The 20193-nt window shown below is 32.1% G+C and overlaps 1 protein-coding gene across 2 annotated transcripts in view; it reads right to left on the bottom strand.

Annotated features, from left to right (window-relative positions):
- The window catches only part of LOC118203191 (putative rRNA-processing protein EBP2 homolog), a 69556-nt gene that overhangs the window by 13206 nt on the left and 36157 nt on the right, over positions 1-20193 (bottom strand). The window contains exons 5-8 of one of the 2 annotated variants that reach the window (XM_085819868.1): positions 19078-19167; positions 15529-15604; positions 2647-2707; positions 1494-1635 (exon numbers count right to left, since the gene is read on the bottom strand). In XM_085819868.1, the coding sequence (XP_085675994.1) occupies positions 1494-1635; positions 2647-2707; positions 15529-15604; positions 19078-19167 (369 nt within the window). The remainder of the gene's footprint in view (positions 1-1493; positions 1636-2646; positions 2708-15528; positions 15605-19077; positions 19168-20193) is intronic. The other variant, XM_085819869.1, reaches the window with a different exon arrangement.

Below are 20193 nucleotides of genomic sequence, written 5' to 3'. Positions count from 1 at the left end.
TTATGAAATGAATTTAGTAAACAAAAATGCAAATGAACGATAGCATTAATTGATTTAAAACACAGAATTGATGTTTACGAAATGTATTGCATATTTTGTAGTCCCTTTGAAATGAAATATTAAAAGTCATTTTCAGCCTTTAAGTGTTACGTAATTTTTTAATAGAATTTTTTTTTTTTTCATTAACTAGTGCATTTAAATTTTCCAGTTATATATATTCCATATTGCTGTACATAACTAAAAGGCAGATATGTAAGAATTTCATATAAAAATTATTTTACCTATTAATCATAGCATACAGAAAGTTTTTGCATAGATTTATATAAAAAATATGAGATTAAAATAAGTACATTTTATGAAAAATGCAGTGAAAAGGTAATTGGAAATTTATGCAAATTTTTTACCAAAAAATGTGCATTTATACACAGTAAAGTGGAGAATAATTGGGATTAAATTTTTACTAGTCATTCGCATATGCAAAGAAAACATAGGGAAGATTTAGGTCAATTACTATCAAATATATACGTTTTTGTACCGTAAATTACGGGAAATACATACGTTAATTTCTATCAAATATATACGTTTTTGTACCGTAAAATACAGGGAATATCTACCTTAATTTTTACCTAATATATACATTTATATACAGTAAAAAATCAGGGAAATTTACGTAAATTTTTACGTATATGCGATAAATATACGTAAATTTTTACTAAAAATATATGTAAATCCCTGAAATTTACGTATACTATAAGTAAAAGTTGCGAATGAACAGTAGTCTCTCGCGTAAATATACCTAAATTTTACATAAAAGTTACGTATAGTATAATGTAAAAATATACGTAAATATTTAGTAATTGCCACTGGACACTTTTTATGATATTTTTACGTTCAACTTGAACGTTTTTTATACGAAAGGCCATTCATAAATTGCACGTTTCTTTCTCGTGCAATTTACGAATGCATGCTGCCTGGGAAGAATCTAAAAGGAGAGATACCTCTAATCCTATTGAGCTTGAAGGACAGCTCAGTCAAGTAAAGTATCTGAACTGTATTATTACACTGCTCATAGGAAATTTCAAAAACTATATCCAAAATTTTTGAAATCCAGAGCTGCTGAAGTCCCAACAACTTCAGATTTCAAACTTTGTATTGTATCTATACGTAAAGAGAAAAATTAAATTTCTACACTTGTGTACTTCATAGATCATTACAGCAAGATTTTCTTTTCTATTTGTGTAGCATATGTTAGTTTAGCTATTTTGCATCAAATTCATTTTTTAGGATAAGAGATTAACTTTGTAGAAAGCCCTAAAGAGAATGAAGCAAAAGCAAATATAAAGTTAGTATTTTTCCCTCCAGATCTAGTATTTTTTTTCTTGCTTATGTTAGTACAAAATATTTTTGCCTGAAAACCGCACAGTAATTAACAATTTAAACATAACCCCAACAGTTACCCAAAATAAAAATAACTACTTAATATAGAATTTTACCTTATCTTTGGAAAATTTATTTTTTGGTCCTTCTTTCTGTTTACCAGGATACATGGCACTACTATCTGCTGTATTCCATTTAGCTCCTTTTTTCTTCCCTCCATATCCGTACTTGCTGTCTCTAAACTCCCGATTCCTTTTGCTAAAGAATTCAAAAAACTTATCAAGATTTTGTTAACATTTTTAGGAAAAACTGATTGTTAATATATTCTGACTTCAATTTCTAAAACGAGAGAAGCTTTTTTTAATTTTTTTCAGTGTAAGTTCACTGATATATAAATTATATTTAGTGCTATCGGCCTAAAATAGTTACAAAAAAAGACAAAATACATTATGATTAAGAGTCTAGCTAGTACGTAATTAATAATAACAAAGATGAATTTGTTTATTGCTTTTAAAACACTCAATTTATTAAGAATACTTACAGTCAGTACCTTCATAGGCCAGTGTGTTTAGGTGTCAGTTCCTTTATAGGTTATCTTACATCTAAAGAAACTGACAAGAGTAAGCAGTGAACTTAAAAACTGTTTCAGGTGAAATGAAGTGACCAATCTATAAACTGGCTAGGCTTCCCATGGATGTGTGTGTGTGATTATGGCAAAGCCTCGAGGGCTATCTGCCTAAGAGGAAGGATGCCTTCATGGAGGACTTTCTAAGGGAAAATGGCTCGTATACATGTTACACATGAGGAAAACCACGAAAACGCCCATGCAGCCAGCCCGTTCGCGGGATTAGAACCTCAGATCGAACTACCAGTGTTCAATGATTTTACCACTTGGCTGCTTGATGGGCTTACTTCCCATGGATGATTGATTTATTTATTTCACTTGTTTTATATTATAAAGTCAGTATAAAGTTTGTTTAATTTTAAGCCAATGATGAGTTCATGGGGACCTAGTGTGTTACGGCATTCACTGTGTTGCTGTCCACTGAAACATGACACTGCTGTTATTCATACAACACTAAAAATAATTCAGTTCTACTTTTACTTTAAATCCGATGTGGCAATATGAGATTATTTTTATTACTAACTATGTTCTAATGATGTTATATTACATTGTGTTTGCATTTTGCATGTTAGAGCAAAGTAAAATACTTCTGTTATTTATTGTATACAATTTGATTTCCATCCCCTTCAGAGGTGAACACTTACTTTTTTATAGGTTTCCCTTGAAATTTTTTTTCTTCTAGTAACTTGTCAGCGCCCATTTTTCCTAATATCAAAAAGAGTAAAAAAAACTGAATGCTTAATTGAGTACTAAAAATAAAAATTCATAAATTTTGCATTTACGAAAAACATAATTTAAAATATATTTTACTTTGGAAAATGCAACTGTATTATAATGAACTTCTCAGAAATTTTGAAACCTGTTCTAACACATTTATATCACACAATCTATAACAGAAAATTTATATCAGATGAAGGTTATGCAGCCCTCAAATAACTATTTAATCTTAATAATCCAAAAGGATCAATAACCAATTGGTGGGAAAAACCAACAATACAAATATTTCAGATAAATTAACACAAAATAATATTAAAAGACAAATTTTGAGATGGAAACCATGTCACTTTTCTTCTATAAATGCATTTTACTTTCGATTAACTTCCAAAAGACCACATTTTCTTCATGAACATCTACAGTGGTGGCCAAAATTGTGGACACTTTTGAAAATTTTTATGTTTTTGAACTTTGTATGCTTATAGAAAATGTTATGTTTTGCAAAATGCAAACTTGTATATATCATTTTAAAGAGATTTTATTACTGAATTTAATACAAAACACAAAATTCAATTATTTGCAATACAAAAAAAAGTTATATGTACTTTAATATAAATAAAAAACACAGTTATGAAGTGGTTTGTAATGTCTAGCTTTCCTGGCCAATCACTGTTCTTGTTCTGAGAACCAATCAAATGTTAGTAACTGCCAGTAGGAGCTGACATCATGTTTACACTTGAAACAATTCATTATTTTGCTTTGTTCTGTAGAAGGAGGACCTGTTTCTTATACACTGCAATTACAAGTAGGAATTTTTGTAAAAATTTTTAATATTTAGTCAAGAAGCAATGACATCAAATAAAAGAGTAGATTGGACACCTAGAAAGAGATGTAATATTATTGTGTTACGAGAAAGTGGTCTTTCCTATGCTGAAATTGCAAGACAGGTGGGTGGTTCAGTGACTACATCTGGAGTCCGAAAGTTTTGTTTACAACATCAGGAGACAAATTCAATAAAAAACAAAGAAGGAAAGGGCCAAAAAAGGTGCACCATATCTATTGATTACAGAAGAATAAAAAGACAATGTCTCCAAGATAGAGAAATGTCATCAGCGGCCATCAGAAATGATCTGAATGATGCTGGTGTTTCTGTCAGTTCAAGAACAATCAGGAGAAGATTAACAGATGTTGGACTGAGAGGTAGAATTCCATGAAAAAAACCTTATCTTAATTTTCAGTAACGAAAAAAAAAAAGAGACTACAGTGGGCAAAGGAACACATTAATTGGACAGATGATCAGTGGTCACAAGTTATATGGAGTGATGAAAATAAGATATCGTTATTCGGTAGTGTGGGCGAAAATATGTAAGACATAGAATAGGAGAAGAGCTACATCCTGACTGCATTCAAGCAACTGTGAAGAACCCAGTTAGTGTTATGATTTGGCCATGCATGTCAGCAGATGGTATCGGTCGCCTTCATGTCATCTATGGGACACTGAATGCCAGAAAATACATTGACACTATTCTAGAACCAAAACTTCTATCTTTCATCAGAGATCTCTTTTCCAACAATGCTTCGTTTATTTTTTAGCAGGATTCTGCTCCTTGCCACATGGCCAAAATATCGAAAGAGTGGTTTCGTACAAAGATATTAAATTCTTGTCATTGCCAGGAAACAGTCCTGACCTCAATCCTATCGAAAATTTGTGGCAGCGTTTGAAAACTCTTGTCCGAATGAGGCGCCCATCAAATAAAAGGGAACTAATTGAGGCTATAATTGTTTCCTGGCATCATGTAATAACAAAAGAGGAGCTTAAAACTCTTGTCAGCTCAATGAAACGTCGATGTGAAGCTGTAATCAAAAATAAAGGGTACCCTACTAACTACTGATAACTCACTGCAATCATCGCTATCTAATGTATATCGATAACTATTATCGTTTAACTTCTTTTGTATTGCAAATAATTAAATTTTGTCTTTTATATTGAATTCAGTAATAAATTCTCTTTAAAATGATATATACAAGTTTGCATTTTGTGAAACGCAATGTTTTCTATAAGCATACAAAGTTCAAAAACATAAAAATTTCCAAAAGTGTCCACAATTTTGGCTACTACTGTCAAAGAATTGCCTCCTTCCACATGCCTTCGTAACATAAGCGAAAGTACGCCCGGAGGCCTGGAGTTTATATCTCAAGGAGATCAAAGCTGACTTTTCACGTTTTCTTCTTTGGAATAATCCCAATGACTACACCAAATGGCCACCCAATATCCAACACTGACATGGATAGCCCTGGATTGTAAAGAAACCAGGATTTTAAAATGAAGTTAAAACTTTTAGATGAATGTGGGCTGATTGCACAAATTTTAGTTTGGTACGCTAAGCTTGAAATACAAATCCAGAGTTTCTGGGAAATTTTCATACTAAATAGTGACATTTCCATAGCTGAAACCATGTACAGTAGAGTTCTGCCAACTTCACCTAATATGAACTGAGAAGGTCAGCAATTGCTGAAAACATTGAATTTTACAGAATAGGTTATTCACAATTCACTGTTCTTTAATACTTTGTGTGACATGTAAATCCATGGAATTCTCCAATCTCTAAAGGCATCCAGTTTTATTTGCATTGAAATTCATTGTATAGGTGCCTACATCTAGGCATGTATCCTGGCCTTGATAACTGCTTAGATTCTGCCCCAAATGAAATTCTGTGGGAGAACTCCCTGGGAGTCGGTTCAAGGACCTCAAAAAGAAACAATGTCTGGAACAAGTTACCAGTAATTCTGATATGGAAGAAGAATGAACAATCCTAAGAAAACTGCAAAAATACAGGAAAATTCCAAACCCATGCAAATCTCTCAAGAAACCCACTTCCAGCTACTTCAAAAAATTGCCGAGCAGAATTCTGAAGGAGGAACCAATGCAGAAGCCCTGCCTATTGTACTCGCTAGCGAAGAAAGTGATTGCATGATATTAGACAAAATGTTCAAGAAAACATGTTCTGAGCCCTACGAATGCCAAATGAGACCAAGATTTTTTTTTTTTTTTTTTTGTCTTCACAAAAAACCTGAACGACTACAGTAAAATGAATCAAATCCTGCTAGACAAGAAAATCTAGTTCCACTCATATCAATACGAATGTGAAAAGCTGTTACGAGTTATACTAAAGAATCTTCCCACTTAGGTTAAGGAAGAAGTCATCTATCAGAATCTTGAACGTAGGAAATATCCCATCACGAAAGTGAAACAATTCACGAGAAACCAAAAAGGATAAGTTACTAGGCTACCAATATTTTTGCTGGAACTGAGGAAAAACAACAAAGGAAACTTGATACACCAGCTAAACAATGTTTAGTTTCAATGTGGTAGTTGAAAAATTTAATCCGAAAAAAGATCGGTACAGTGTTACCGCTGTCAGCAATTTGGCCATTTCCAATTCTGTTGCAACAACCCAGTCAGATGTGTGAAATGGGAAAATCAGCACCGAAGTAATCAATGCACTATTAAGCTTGAAGACAAACCAAAGTGTATCTTTTGTGGAAAAAATCATGTAAGTAGCTACACAGAGTGTAATGAATACAAGAAAAAAGTTCAGCCTCGACCTAAAGACCCTTAAGTCACAGAAGAAAATTTCCCAAGTACAAAAGTGGTTCCTCATCCAATTCAGGGAAACATTCCCCAAGCCTTGTACAGCGAAAAAGCTTAAAGGAAAGATCACCCTACCCCTGAAAGAAGTAAACGACGAAAAAATAAACGCGCTCCTGACATTCATCGTTTCTTTCATCAGAAAAATTAAATCAGCGAAAAACTCCAAACAGGCTTCCAGGCAGCAATGTTGCTCATTCAATTTGTTCAATCTGAAAATTAAGCAATGACTTGTATGCGACCTAAAAAGGACCAATAGCGATGCAGATAGCACATTGCAGGAAAATTCTTCATTCAACTTGATTTTTTCCTTCTCTTTTCTCTTTTAGATCTGCAGTGGTTGGACTGACCTCTTACTCCAGAGTAGCTTCATTTGTCTATGAAGGCTCATCAATGCATCAGCAAGAATTTTTTTTAATTCTCAAACAATATCTCATCATGTTATGGTAGGAACGATATGTCTCTTCCTCACGCATTATACACAAGATGTGGCTACTAGCCCAGGGTCTGTTTTCATGTACTTCGCACCTGAGCCTTGAAGGATCTCCTCCCCCAAACACCAACTTCTAGAGAGGATTTTCGCTTGCTGTGTATTTTGAGTGTCCCCTTGCCGCACAGACACCATGCACTTACAAACATCAATGCCTTCTCTGGCATTCGAACCTGCACCATTTATAGTACAACAGTCAGTGTTGTTAACCACTATCCCATCTGGCAGCCACTTGCACAGACAACAAAACACTTGTTAAGATCCTGGATATAAATTGAGAAATTCTACTCAGAATGAAGTGAAGTTATCTTACAATATGGTACAGTCAAAAGCTTACTATCAGTTAGCAAAAGAAAGGAGGAATGTAACAAGTGATTGATAGTGGTTAACTGACTTTCTTGAGCAATTTTGTAACTGAGAAGTGGAATGGATTAGATTGAAATTTCCACGGGATGAACAAAACCTGTCACCAATAATACATACAAGCTGCAAAAAATCATAAAGTTGTGAGAAATGGTGCGTCAAAGAGAAAAGAAAATTACAAAATCAGACTACTATAAAAAATTGCTGAACAGAACAAGAAAACATGTATTCATTCATATGAATAACTATGCAGTACATAAAATGCCCATAGACTGTTTGCACCATTTAGGCATTGCTAGAAATTATTACATTCTAGTTATCAGTAAACCACAACATTATTTTAATCATAACATTCTGCTTGACCAGCAGATTGTTATTAAAAATATTATCATCAAGTTCATCGTGAATGTTAAGTAATCGGGATTTGCATTTGCAGGACTCTACTATACTACTATTAAACAAAATTAAATACAAATTTTAACTGATTAAACACTGCTCATGTCTTCAAAAGAAGTTTTGCAAATATTTACAGTAGATTAAGACAATACAGGTAAAATAAGATTTTATAATAAAAATGCTGAAAACCAGAAAAGGTGCTTGAATTCAATTTGCATTCAATAAATTTCATTAAAACATTTTCCTTGGCAAATTGAAAAATTTGGAAATTGTGTGATTGACTGAACTGGGAGATGTGATGAAACAACGGGAATCTGCGGGCAAAATTTGGAGCTGGAAACTGTCTTGGCAACTCTTATCAGAATTGAGATATTTTAAAGCAAAATCTGGTATTTTCAAGACCCTGGTCTGTAATTTCTTAAACACACTTTTACATTATTCATCTCTTCACAATGGAATCGTTTGCCATATTTTTCTTATTCGCTATATTATTTATATTTATAATGTATATTGATAAAGATATCCAGATTTGCTCTGAATATCTTCACCTGTGAAAACTGTTACAGCTTGGAGTTATAAAAAAAAGGTTCAAAATTTTTTGTTTTACCATTTGATCTTCTGCAAAGTTCATATGAACTGTTAATATATAAAAATACTAACTCAGCATTTGAAAACACTGGAAAATAATTAAAATGTTTACGTTATCAACTTCAAACAAGAAAAACAAATTTCTCTCAAAAAGTGAAAAATACATTCTTGTTGGATATTCGGAGGAAGCGAAAGCACATCATCTATGGAAGCCTGGAACTTCTGAAGTAACACAAAGTCGTCAGCTCAGATTTTTGGAACTGCCAGAATCTGTAACAGAAGCTAGCTCGGAAACTTCAACCGAAGGCAAACAGGAATTCATAGAATTTGTTCCTGCTGGAGAAAATTCTGAAATGCCAAATGAAGGGAAAGCAGAAGCAGAAGGAAATGCAATTGAAGGTCATAATTCAGAAAAAGGACCAGGAAGACCTAAGTTTCTAAAAACAGGAAAACCAGGTAAACCAAGAAAAACCTGTCAGCGAAAACAGGCTAATTTGGTAAATTCTGAGGTTTTTGTGGGTCCTGAAACTATAGAAGAAGCTTTATCCAGACCAGATGCAGATAACTGGAGAGTAGCTATGCCAAGAAGAATACAATTCGTTAATGAAGAACAATACATGGGAATTAACCAATTTGCCAGAAAATAGAAAAGCCATTGGTTGGCAAATGGGTATTCCGAATAAAGCCAAAAGTGGACGGCACGGACTCATCGCCAAAAGATGCTCGCAAAAGTATGGAATAGATTATACGGAAACCTCTTCAGCCGTAGTTCACTACAACTTTGTACGAACATTGCTCGCTTTAGCTGCCAAATGTGACCTGAAAATACATCAAATGGATGTCTGAAGAGATCTTCGTGTCTCAATCAGAAGGTTTTGTAACTTTTGAAGGCAAAGTTTGCAAGCTGAAAAAGGTCAATCTACAGACTCAAGCAAGCAGAACAAATGTGGAATCTGAGATTAGATGAAACTTTGCGAAAACTTAAAATTCGAAAAACTAATATCAGATAACTGCATATATGTTCAAAAAGGAACAGCTGACTTATCATAAGCACTATTTATGTAGATGATTTGATAATTCTGACTGAAAGCAAATCTTCCATGATACACATTAAAAAAACTATCAGCAAAACCTTTCAAATGAGGGATTTGGGTTAAAAAAAAAAAAAAAAGTGTTTAGGAATTAACATTGAGCATAATAAAAATATATCAATTAGCCGAACGCAATACATAAAAGAACTCTTGGCTAAATACGGTAATATCAACACTGTTAGATCCCAACATTAAACTATGCAATTTATCAAACATCGCCAAAGAAAATGAAAGTGTAGACAAAATTAAGTATCAATCATTAATTGGATCCTTAATTTACTTAGTACTAACTAAATTAATAACTTACTTACTAAATTTTGTATCTACATGACCTAACATTGCAACTTCTGTTAGTAGACTTAGTCAATTTAACAGTAACCCGAAATATTTTCACTGAATTCAAGCAAAACGCGTACTACAATACCTTAAATCTATGATAAACATGAAGATAACTTATCGCAAAACAAATGAAAATCTTAAATGTTATGTAGACACGGATTGGGCCAAAAATACTCTAAAAAGGAAATCATTTAGTAGCTATAGCTTCATATTAGCCAGAAGCCCGATTTCTTGGGAATCATGCAAGCAAAGCATTGTAGTGTTACCAAGCACTGAAGCAGAATACATAGCGTTAACTGAAGCTTCAAAAGAAGCGATGCACTTGCGTTTGCTATTAAGAGAGCTAGGTTTTCCGGAAAAGGTAAAGAAGCAACTGTGTTGTACAATGACAATATGTTGTACAAGTGCACAACATTTAGTGAAAAAGCCAGTTCATCACTCTCAAACAAAACACATCGATACTCGATTTCATTACATAAGAAAGGTACAAGACAACAAAGAAACTGACATTAAGTATGTGTCTACAACAGAAATCCAAGCTGATATTTTAATAAAGAATCTTAGAAAAGACAAACATAGGAAATGCATGAGCTTATTAGGACTTGAACTTTAACTAATGAATGTTGTTTTTGTTTTATTCTCTTTTCAGTTCATCGAGGAAAAATGTTGAAAACAGAAATTTGCATTTCTCCTGTTCGCAATTGTGCTGAGCAGAAAAGGTGAACTATATAGTTGTGCGGATGGTTCCTTCCGACAGAGAAAGGGAGTCTGTCTTCCAGATTTTGATGGTGCTGAAGTCTGACCTCCGTGCTATACCTATTTGATGCTGTTTGCCAATGCAGCCAGCAGCTGTGATTCTCTCAAGTGGGTGCAGAAACGTGAGGCAAGAAGTCCTACCGAGGAACAGCGTAGTTGAGATAAGAATCTACACAAGCATTCTGGATTGTCTATCTACATCGCCAAATACCTGCAAGATCAAGTCACGTTGTACCAATCTAGTACTTTTGTACACTATCCATTGTATAAGTTCATTAATGTGTCAAAGTCTGACACGTATGTTCATCTATGTTGTTAAATCTTAAGGATAGAAAGTCACATTAAATCTTATGTTTAATTTTTCAACTTGGTGCAGTTTATACTTCTGTAGCAGAGAACCTCGGTTCTACACTCACCACTATGCAGAAATCTCAAGGTTCTTCAAAGAACACCAAATCTTCAAATACAATACTAAGGATAACGGTTCCATTGCACCATCTGTCAATACTCAACACCAGATCATCTAACAATTCTTGGAGTAAGAGTTCCTATTTTTCAAGCAGCATCTGTTTATAGTTGTTTGGTGTTCTCCAGAGGGTAAGATCGTGCTACTGACTGTCTCCCTAAAATATCCCATAAATGTTAAATGAGATTTAAATAAATCATTGGAGCACACTAGCCAATCTATTCTGTGAATATCTTCACTTTCTAGGAGCTTCTCAACAGCATAAACCCTGTGTGGCCATGCCTTGCCATCCATAAAGAAAGAATAGCACTTAAGAAAAAACATACATGGAAGGGGATAATTTCATCACAGTAACAATCGCAAGTATGTGAACCTCAGTCGAAAATGCAGAGGTCCCTACTTTTCTCCATATCAAATGGTGCCGAAATTCGTTTTTCAGGTGAAAATGACTATCATCAGTACAGAGGACAAGACTCCGTTGACAAGAAGTCAGTCTTTGTGTTCCATACACCACTGTAAACCATTCCACTGATTGGCTGCTGTCAGTGCCATGCAGCATTGAAGATGGTGGGCAAGAAAGACACTTTTATGAAGTCAGCTGGCCATGGTAAACTGGAACATTTATCATTCGGTTCTTTAATGGTAGGAAAGTTTCAATCTTTTTTTTTTTTTTTTATAAAAATGTTTTAATCACTGCACAGTTCAGAATTTAAAAGTAATCAATATTATTATTACTGCAATTGATTTTATTACGATTAACTCAGTATTATTGAAACTTTGTCATAAGGCCATCAATCATTGCATCTCTGAATGTGAGATTAAGTTATTAATTTATAACAATTTTTCATTAAATTGATTTCTAATGCAAAGAAAAAGATCCTAAAAAAAAGTAATGTTATACCCATGTGCACCTGTTTTTAAAAGCTGAAAAATAGGTGCACATGGGAATAATATTAATTTTTAGCAAATTTTTATTTTAAAATTTGAAAAAATTATGAAAAAGTGAACATCCATTTTCCAAAATTAAATATGTTATTGAGTGCTGGAAATAATTTTAAAGTTGAAGAAGACTATTATAAATTACTTTTAAGGGAAGAAAGGTGTAAAGATTTTCAAAATCATAACTATTAATATCATAAATGGAAAATTAACTGTCTAGTACTTTATTATTTTTAATAATCCAGTTATGGTAATGGAATAAAGTCAATGGTAATGGGCAACGTAAAAACAAATTTTTTCAAAAATAAAGTATGTTCTTTTCATAATTTTTGGTACCATTTCTAAAAAAATTGAACTTATATGGCATTTTATGAATTTTTTTGGGAAAAAGTAAACATTTTTTGTGGAAGGTGATCATGTTTAATAAAGGTTTTCATAGTAATTGGAAGTTTTGTAGGTAATATCAAGTTCTGTTTCAGTAAGTTCATAAAAGAAAAACTTAAATGAAAAAATTTTTAAACAACTGGATGTAATTAAAAAGTTATGGATATTTATTTTGAGGGGTAGGAGTAGTTCCTTTTTAATCATTTTAGTAAAGGTACTTCCATTCGAAAAAGGTACTAATAGGAAGACAAAATTTATAACTTGTTTTAATACTAGAATGGCAGTACGGGTCATTTTGACCCCTGAACACTTTTGATCGTTGATTACTTTTGTTTTATTGAAAGAAATCGTTTGGAATTTTTTTACTTTTCCTACATAGATAACAAATATTTGAAAAATAAATTTCAGCATTCTAGGTATTTTAGTTTCTGAAATAATGGCATGTATTCCTAGAACGGCGGACGGGGGTCATTTTGACCCCTTTACTTTTATCCTTCTTTGTCCTGAAGGCATTGTCAAATAACCCATGAAAAACATTCACTGACAAGGATTTTTCGATTGCATTCATACTATCTCTCAGAGGGATAAAAACATGGGTGGTCTCACTACTTTGTAATGTCTACATAAGTTGGTTGTTGTTCCTTTGTTTGCAATTATCTATTTGTTTGAAGAAAATACTGCAAGGAAGGTACATGCAGGGTTTTTCATGCTTACATTTCTTTTCAGAAATAGTTTATTTTACTGATGTATTTTACTTATTGCAGATGAGAGCAGTTAGGACAGATGTTTTCTTGGTAATCCCAAATCAGTATTTCAGTACCCATGAATTCCATCAAGTTCATTATCACCTTTCTTTTATGCTTTGAGAATCATTCCCTATCGTTTTCTGATATTTTTCTACTTTTTCAACTTTTACAAAATATGTCTAATAAGCTGGAAAAGAGGTCTTACGGATGAAGAAATTAAAAAATTGTTGCAGGAACTATCTGAAAATGAGTCTGACAGAGGTGAAATTGATAATTTTTCTGTAGAAACTGCAGATGAATTCCAGACACAAACTATTAGTGAATCCAAAGTAAATGAAGAAGAACTCAGCAGAAATGAACGGCAAAAACAGATCAGGCTATTTGCAAAACTGTTTTTACAGCTCCTGATAAGATTATATGGAATGAAATAAATTCAATAAATTCAGTCTGCGGCCGTGTTCCTACTTATAATGTTCTAAAAGAAACAGCAGGACTAACATCTTCTGCAAAGAATTGGGTTTCTGAGGACAAAGTGTCTAGTGCTTTCCAGCTTTTTATTGATGATATCTTGCTGCATAGAAAGAAATGTACAGAATCTGAAGGTCATAAGCAACTTGGAAATAAAGACTGGAAGTTATCTCTGGATAAGTTATATGCTTTTGTCACTATATTGTATGTTCGATGAGTAATAGGAGCAAAGGGCTTAGATTTATATTCCTTGTGGTCCGAAGCGTGGGGAATACCATTTTGCAAAGAAACTATATCAAGAGATAGATTCAAAGAAATAGAACGATTTTTAAGGCTCGATGAAAAGACAACAAAATCTGCTCGATTACAGACTGATAAATTTGCTCTTGCATCACACATGTGGAACAAACTTATTGAAAACTGCAAAATGTGCTACAGACCAGGCCAAAAAATTAGTTGATGAACAATTATTCCCATCTAAAGCTAAGAGTAAATTTACACAATAATTTGGAATAAAATTTTGGTTATCTGTCGACGTTGATACTAAATACCTCTTGAATGGATTTCCTTATCTAGGAAAAGATGAAACAGCAAATCCTCAATTATATTTGTCTGAAAATGTTGTCATAAAATTAACGGTGCCACATCTAAACAAAAGGAGGAACATTACCACGGACAACTTTTTCTTTAGCATTAAATTAGCAGAAATGCTAAAATAAAAAAATACAATTATGGTCGGCACAATGCAAAGAATAGAAGAAAAATCTTTCAAAAATATGCATAGTAATTTTTATTCATCGACAATAGTGAAATATGATAATATCACACTTACCATCTATAAAGGCAAAAGAAACAAAAGCGTTTTTCTACTGAACTCATTACATTCTACTGTAAAAACTGAAGACAGTCTCAAGAAGTTGCCCCATTCAATAACATTTCACGACGCAACAAAGCATGGTGTGGATATTGTGATCAGATGTGCCGAAAATATTCAGTTAAATCTGCTTCTAAACGATAGCCTGTACATAACTTTTTCAATATTTTGGATCATGCAGCTTTCAACGCCTGGATAATTTACAAAAGTGTAGCAGGAAACACCATTAAATCGAGAGGAGTTAAGAGTGGTACATATGGCTTCAAAATTCCCAAAGATCCTTCTTGAGTCTTCAGAAGAAACACAGAAAAGAAAATAGATATAAAGAGAAAAAAGTGTCAAGTACAGACATGCAATGGAAACAAATCTCAAGAATATTGTGCATCTTGTTCCATTGTTGTGTGCGAAAAATGCACTGGAAAAATTGTTAAAAATTATTTTTCTATCAACTGCATTAATTTTTAATATGTATGTGTAATCTCTAATATTTTAAACATTAAATAGAATTGAAACGAAATGATTTACATATTCCATTCAGCTACACATATGATATAACTGAAACATCAGAGAACATTTCTTATTTCTGGATTTACAGAATGAATCATCCTCCGAGTAAGTACATAAAAAATATTATTATATAAATTGTATTTTATTTTAGTTAACATTAGTTTTAATTTGTGAAACCATTTATTTGAAATCAATTCCTATACCAAATTACTGAGTTATTTGAGTAATTGTAGTATGATCCAATTGATCACCATGTACTTGATACATTTACAGTATTTTAAAAAGGTCAATAAATTATCATGTGATATTAAATATAAATTTATGAAATACATATAAAGTACATATTTGTGCCAATGTATGGCATTTAATATTTTTTTACCATTGTTATTTCAGTACTTTCATCGAAGGGTTAAAATGACCCCTTACTGCCGTTCTCAGTAGGTAAGATTTTCCGCCATTCTAGTGTTAAGCATCTTTCATTACAGATTTTGGCTGTGAGAATGAAATTTAGTACCTTGTTGCATTAGACTTCTGAATTTAAGATTATCAGTAATTTCTACGTTACTGAAAACATGTTTATGAAAACTGCCAACAAATTTAACAAATTAATTTTGATTTATTATTACCTCTTTATTGTATATATATAGAGAGAGAGAAAGTATCATGCAAACTTTTGTAAAAAAAAAAAAAAATTAAGAGAACTGCATCTTGTTTGCTGAAATTACGAAACAAGAAATGTATTTATTGTTTTAATACCTTTTTTGGTTTTCTTCAGAGCATTTAACATTTTCTTTTTTTCTTCTCTCTTCTGTTGAAGAACTTCTTGTTGAATCTACATAAGAAGTAATGTTATAAATATTTTTTTGCAACTTGTCTTTCCTAGCACATATATTTAGTTGATATATATTACATAGCTTCCAAACTTGAAAAAGTGGAAAATACATAAAAATCACAGTTTGAGAGGTTTCCTTCCTGCATGACAATATTTTTTCAAAAGAATTCCAAACTTATTTAAAATTCTTTTAATTTAGGTCGCTGAAATATTTATACTTCTTGTGTAAACCATATCAGTATTTAATTACATATCCTAAACTTCTATTTTATATTTAGCTAATTTCATTTTGTATTTTTTCACACTTTTATACTCAGAAAATGCAAAGTAAGAAAGAGAAATTTATTTACTGAAAACTATTCATTTATTTTAAATATGATACATACTTGCCAACCTACAACACTAAAAAATCGTAAGATTTTTCGTAACGACAAAAAACTTTTTTAATGATTAAAATATTTTTTAATAATTAATTAACTTTGAATAGTTAAAAATTAATATCTCAAAGTTCAGTTACTAGTTCTTAAATGGAAACAATACAAAAATACTTACTTGTAAAAAAACATTTTTATTATTTGCATCCTTTAACACAAAAAAATAATACTTTAATCAGTTTTTGTAAAATTCTATGAACAGTGGCAAATTTTGCTTGCATTAATAAAGAAACTTTGTAATTTTGTTCACAGCATTTGCCACGTAGGCCTGCTTTTCCTAATAAAAGTTTTTCTAATGTGTCATTACTAATGCTAGATCTAAATTTAGTCGTTGTTTTTGTAACACTGAAAATCTTCTCGCACCCTCCATGGGTACTACAGGGATTTGTCAGAATGGCCAACATTATTCTAGACCAGTGTTTCCGAGTGTGGGGCACATGCCCCACAGATGGGGCAATTCGAAAATGGAGTTGTCCAGAGTCTTAAGGGTTCAAATTTCCAAATTTTCTTCAAGAATTCAAAATTTCATTTTTTATCCCCCCCCCAAAAAAAAGAATAATGTAAGAAATATGTAGAAAAAAAAAAAATTAATTGCAGTGCATTTTAAATATTTTGTAAGGAATTTTTTATGTAGACATGGACATTTATATGGTTTTAAAGGGCATTTAAATAGCTGACACATTATGCTTTCCAGATTTTTTTGCACGTCAGCCAACGAATTCATTTTATTTTTTACTGTAGTAACGGTAACAGGTATGTTATTCTTCCCCTGAAGGCAACAGCAGCTGCTTTGTTTATATTTAGCCGTGTGACAAAGTTTTTAATTGATCCTATATTTATTTATTTCAGCCCTTAAGTGAAATGACTGGCAAGAAAAAAACATCGTCAGTATTCAGAGGAATATTTAAAATTTGTTTTCATACCTGCTGTACATGCTGAACGGTCACCCTTATTGTTTTTTATGCCAACAAAGCCAGACCAGCGAATCAATGAAGCGAGGTCATCTCGAGTCACATTTAGGCGAAATATAATGCTCATATTAACTCAGATTTCAATTATTTTTTAACTTTAAAGAAAAATTTTGAAGAAAGACTAACATTGTAGATACAATGGGCTATTTCGAAGCAGGAGACATGAGAAGCAAATAAACCTCTTGTTGATGCAAAAGTGAACCTATTTGGTTTCATTACCTTTACTGAATTATGTCAGACATATACATACAAAAAAAAAAAAAAAAAAAAAAAATTAAAGTTTTATTGTCTCCAAAAAATTTGAAGTGACTCACACTGCTATATGTTATTGTCGGTCATCTGAAAATTTTATTGGCTGATTTAAAAGAGAGATCTTCTGATTTGAAACACTGATTTCCCAAATGGATGATGCAGCCAATGTTAGTGGATTTGGCTGATATTTCAAACATGCAATATCAAGAACAGTTAGAAATACAAAATGATGAGTCAATTAAAACTTTATTTAATATAAAAGGAGCAATGGCATGGCTTTGTGAGGAAGCTCAAATCAAATATCCAGATGCAACAAAATGTGCAAGAGAACTGTCATTACCGTCTCCACCTTCATAGTTAGCTGAATGTGGATTTACTGCCACAAATTATTTGTTCCCCCCCCCCCGAAAATTGGCTGGATATAATAAAATGGGGACACTTGAGACTGAAGTTAACTAAACTAGAAACTAAACCTCCCACCTATATCGAAAGTAAATAAAATAATTATGTACGATGTAAATAAAAATAATAATGCACAAAGCATTCTTTGAATAAACTTCGTAATGTACTATATTGATCTAAAACAAACAATAACTTATTTACTTGGGTTGAATCTCTATGAAAAATTCTGCAAATGCTTTCAGTACATTAAGACTATTCCAATGAAATAAAATTTTAAGGAAAAAAAAAAAAATGCTATGAATCGATAGGGGTTGGGGGATGAACTTTTTGCAATTTAAGTTTCATCAATTCAATAAATTTCATTTCTTGCTGGTAAATATTTTCTGAGTAAAGCCAAAAAATTAAAAACAGGCAATTTTGGCAGTCCACAAGGAAGTCGAGACATGTGATGGAGAAAAAATTGAGATTTGATTGAGAATTGACAGTGATATATTTCATATGTATGAAATAAACATTACATTTAAATTAAACAAAAAAGCAACTTAATTTGATATGTATTTTAAATGAATAGGAGTAGAATAATTCTGAATGAGGATTTCTAGACTGATCAGATACAGGTCCTCCTTCTTCAGGAGTAATAATGAAAAGAGGCCTGTGTCTGATCCCCAGCAACTGTATTTGATTGCTCTTGAACTCAATAGTTTTATTTAAAAGTTGGGCAGAACTAAGGCTTTTCTGCCTATTTTCAAATTTTGAATTAGTATATATTTCTTCTATTAGACAACACTAACCATTTGCAGAGCCAGCTATTTAAAATAATTTGTTATAAAAAAGGGGGAATGTAATGATTTTAACAAATCCATCTAATGTAATTTCACAGGGCCAGCTAGTAATAAACATTAATTCAAGCAGCATTTATTGCTTTTAAATCACTTTGTTAATTAATAACAGAATAAATTTGAAAGAAAAATCTGAGCTACATTTTTTGTGTTTAAATTCTTTGTTTGTTAATTAATAACAGAATAAATTTGAGAGAAAAATTAAATGTCTTACCCTTTGCTGATTACTGTCATGCAGAAGATAAAATATCCTAATTTAAGCAGCAGAAACACACTTCTTTTAAATTGCAGAATTTGTTCATTAAATACAAAATGCACATATATTTTGGGAAGATGCAACCAAATTCTTGTAATACTGCTGAATTTTCTGATTAAATTTGAAACAAATAGCTTACACTTTTGCCCAGTGGCAACTGAAAGCTTTTATATTGCTGAGATTTTAATCAAAAGTTCATTAAATTTGCATAAATACAAAATAAATTCAAAATGTGGTGACTCTAGGTGCCACTATTTTCCTATGTTGCAAGGAATATACACATACAGATTCTGCATTATAGCACAAAATAAATATTTACCTTTTTGCCTTGCTTCTTCTGTTCTCTGATAGCTCTGACTTTTTCACTTCTTTCGACAATCAACTGTTTACTCAATAATTTTTCTCTGACCTAAAAAAATTAATAAACAAATGCAATTTCTATATACCTGTAAAATGATGACTTCAATGGCTTTAGTTAAATAAGTTCAGATTTAACAATATTAAAGAAACAAATGATACATTACCAAAAAAAACTAATTCTATACAAGAGAATGCCAAATTTTATATTAGGAGGCATTGTAACTGTGCATCAATAATCGTTTTCAATGGTAGCAAAACAAATTTTGTATAGAAATGTTCTCACGGCGATACAAAAGAAAAAATCACTTGCAGGATTTTTCAACAAAGCTGTTAAAATCTCTAGAGCTACTACATGGAAGCTCTTCTTCTACAGCAGAACAGTATTTGAGTGCCACGTAAGAGATCCATGATCAAATTCCAAAGTCATTTACCATCTGCACAGACATGTCAAAATTCGTATGCTGCAAAACTTCTCGCCGATGCCAGTATCAGCCAACGACTTCATATAACAGGTAGACGACTCACCCACAGAGAATTCATCTGCTAGGATGTCTCCAACATATTCCACGTGACTTATGCTCTTGGTGCTCTTGGGGAGTGATAGCTTAGGCTGTTCATTGCCAGTTTGGCACACTTTTGATATGGCAGGTACTGTTTTTTATTTCCATCTGCTGGCAGTCGGCAGACAACGTCCTCGAATTAGGTTATTCGATTTTTTACAATTATTTTTAGATATAACTTAACCCATTTTTCCTGAATATTTTATCTATATTTTTAATAATCGCTTTAAATTATTTGCGCCATTGTTTTAGATGATTAGGTTATTATTTGCGCCATTGTTTTAGATGCTTAAGATGTTTAGGTTAAATAATTTTAAGAAGAAAATCTAAACTAAATAATAAAAAATTGAGATGGAAACTTTAATTTTGAATAACGTTTAAAAATTAATTGCACTATTATAATATTTGAGAAGGTAAAAAAATCTCGTTTATTTTTAATGCATTGCATCCTAAAGAGAAAAAGAAAATCACATTGTAAGATATGTATTTATGCAATTGATGAAATATATAATTAC

Source organism: Stegodyphus dumicola, chromosome 7 (genome assembly GCF_044657685.1).
Source record: "Stegodyphus dumicola isolate Sdum_Otavi_A_Nest chromosome 7, ASM4465768v1".
NCBI classification, from domain to species: Eukaryota; Metazoa; Arthropoda; class Arachnida; order Araneae; family Eresidae; genus Stegodyphus; species Stegodyphus dumicola.
This window is presented reverse-complemented; position numbering and strand designations above follow the sequence as displayed.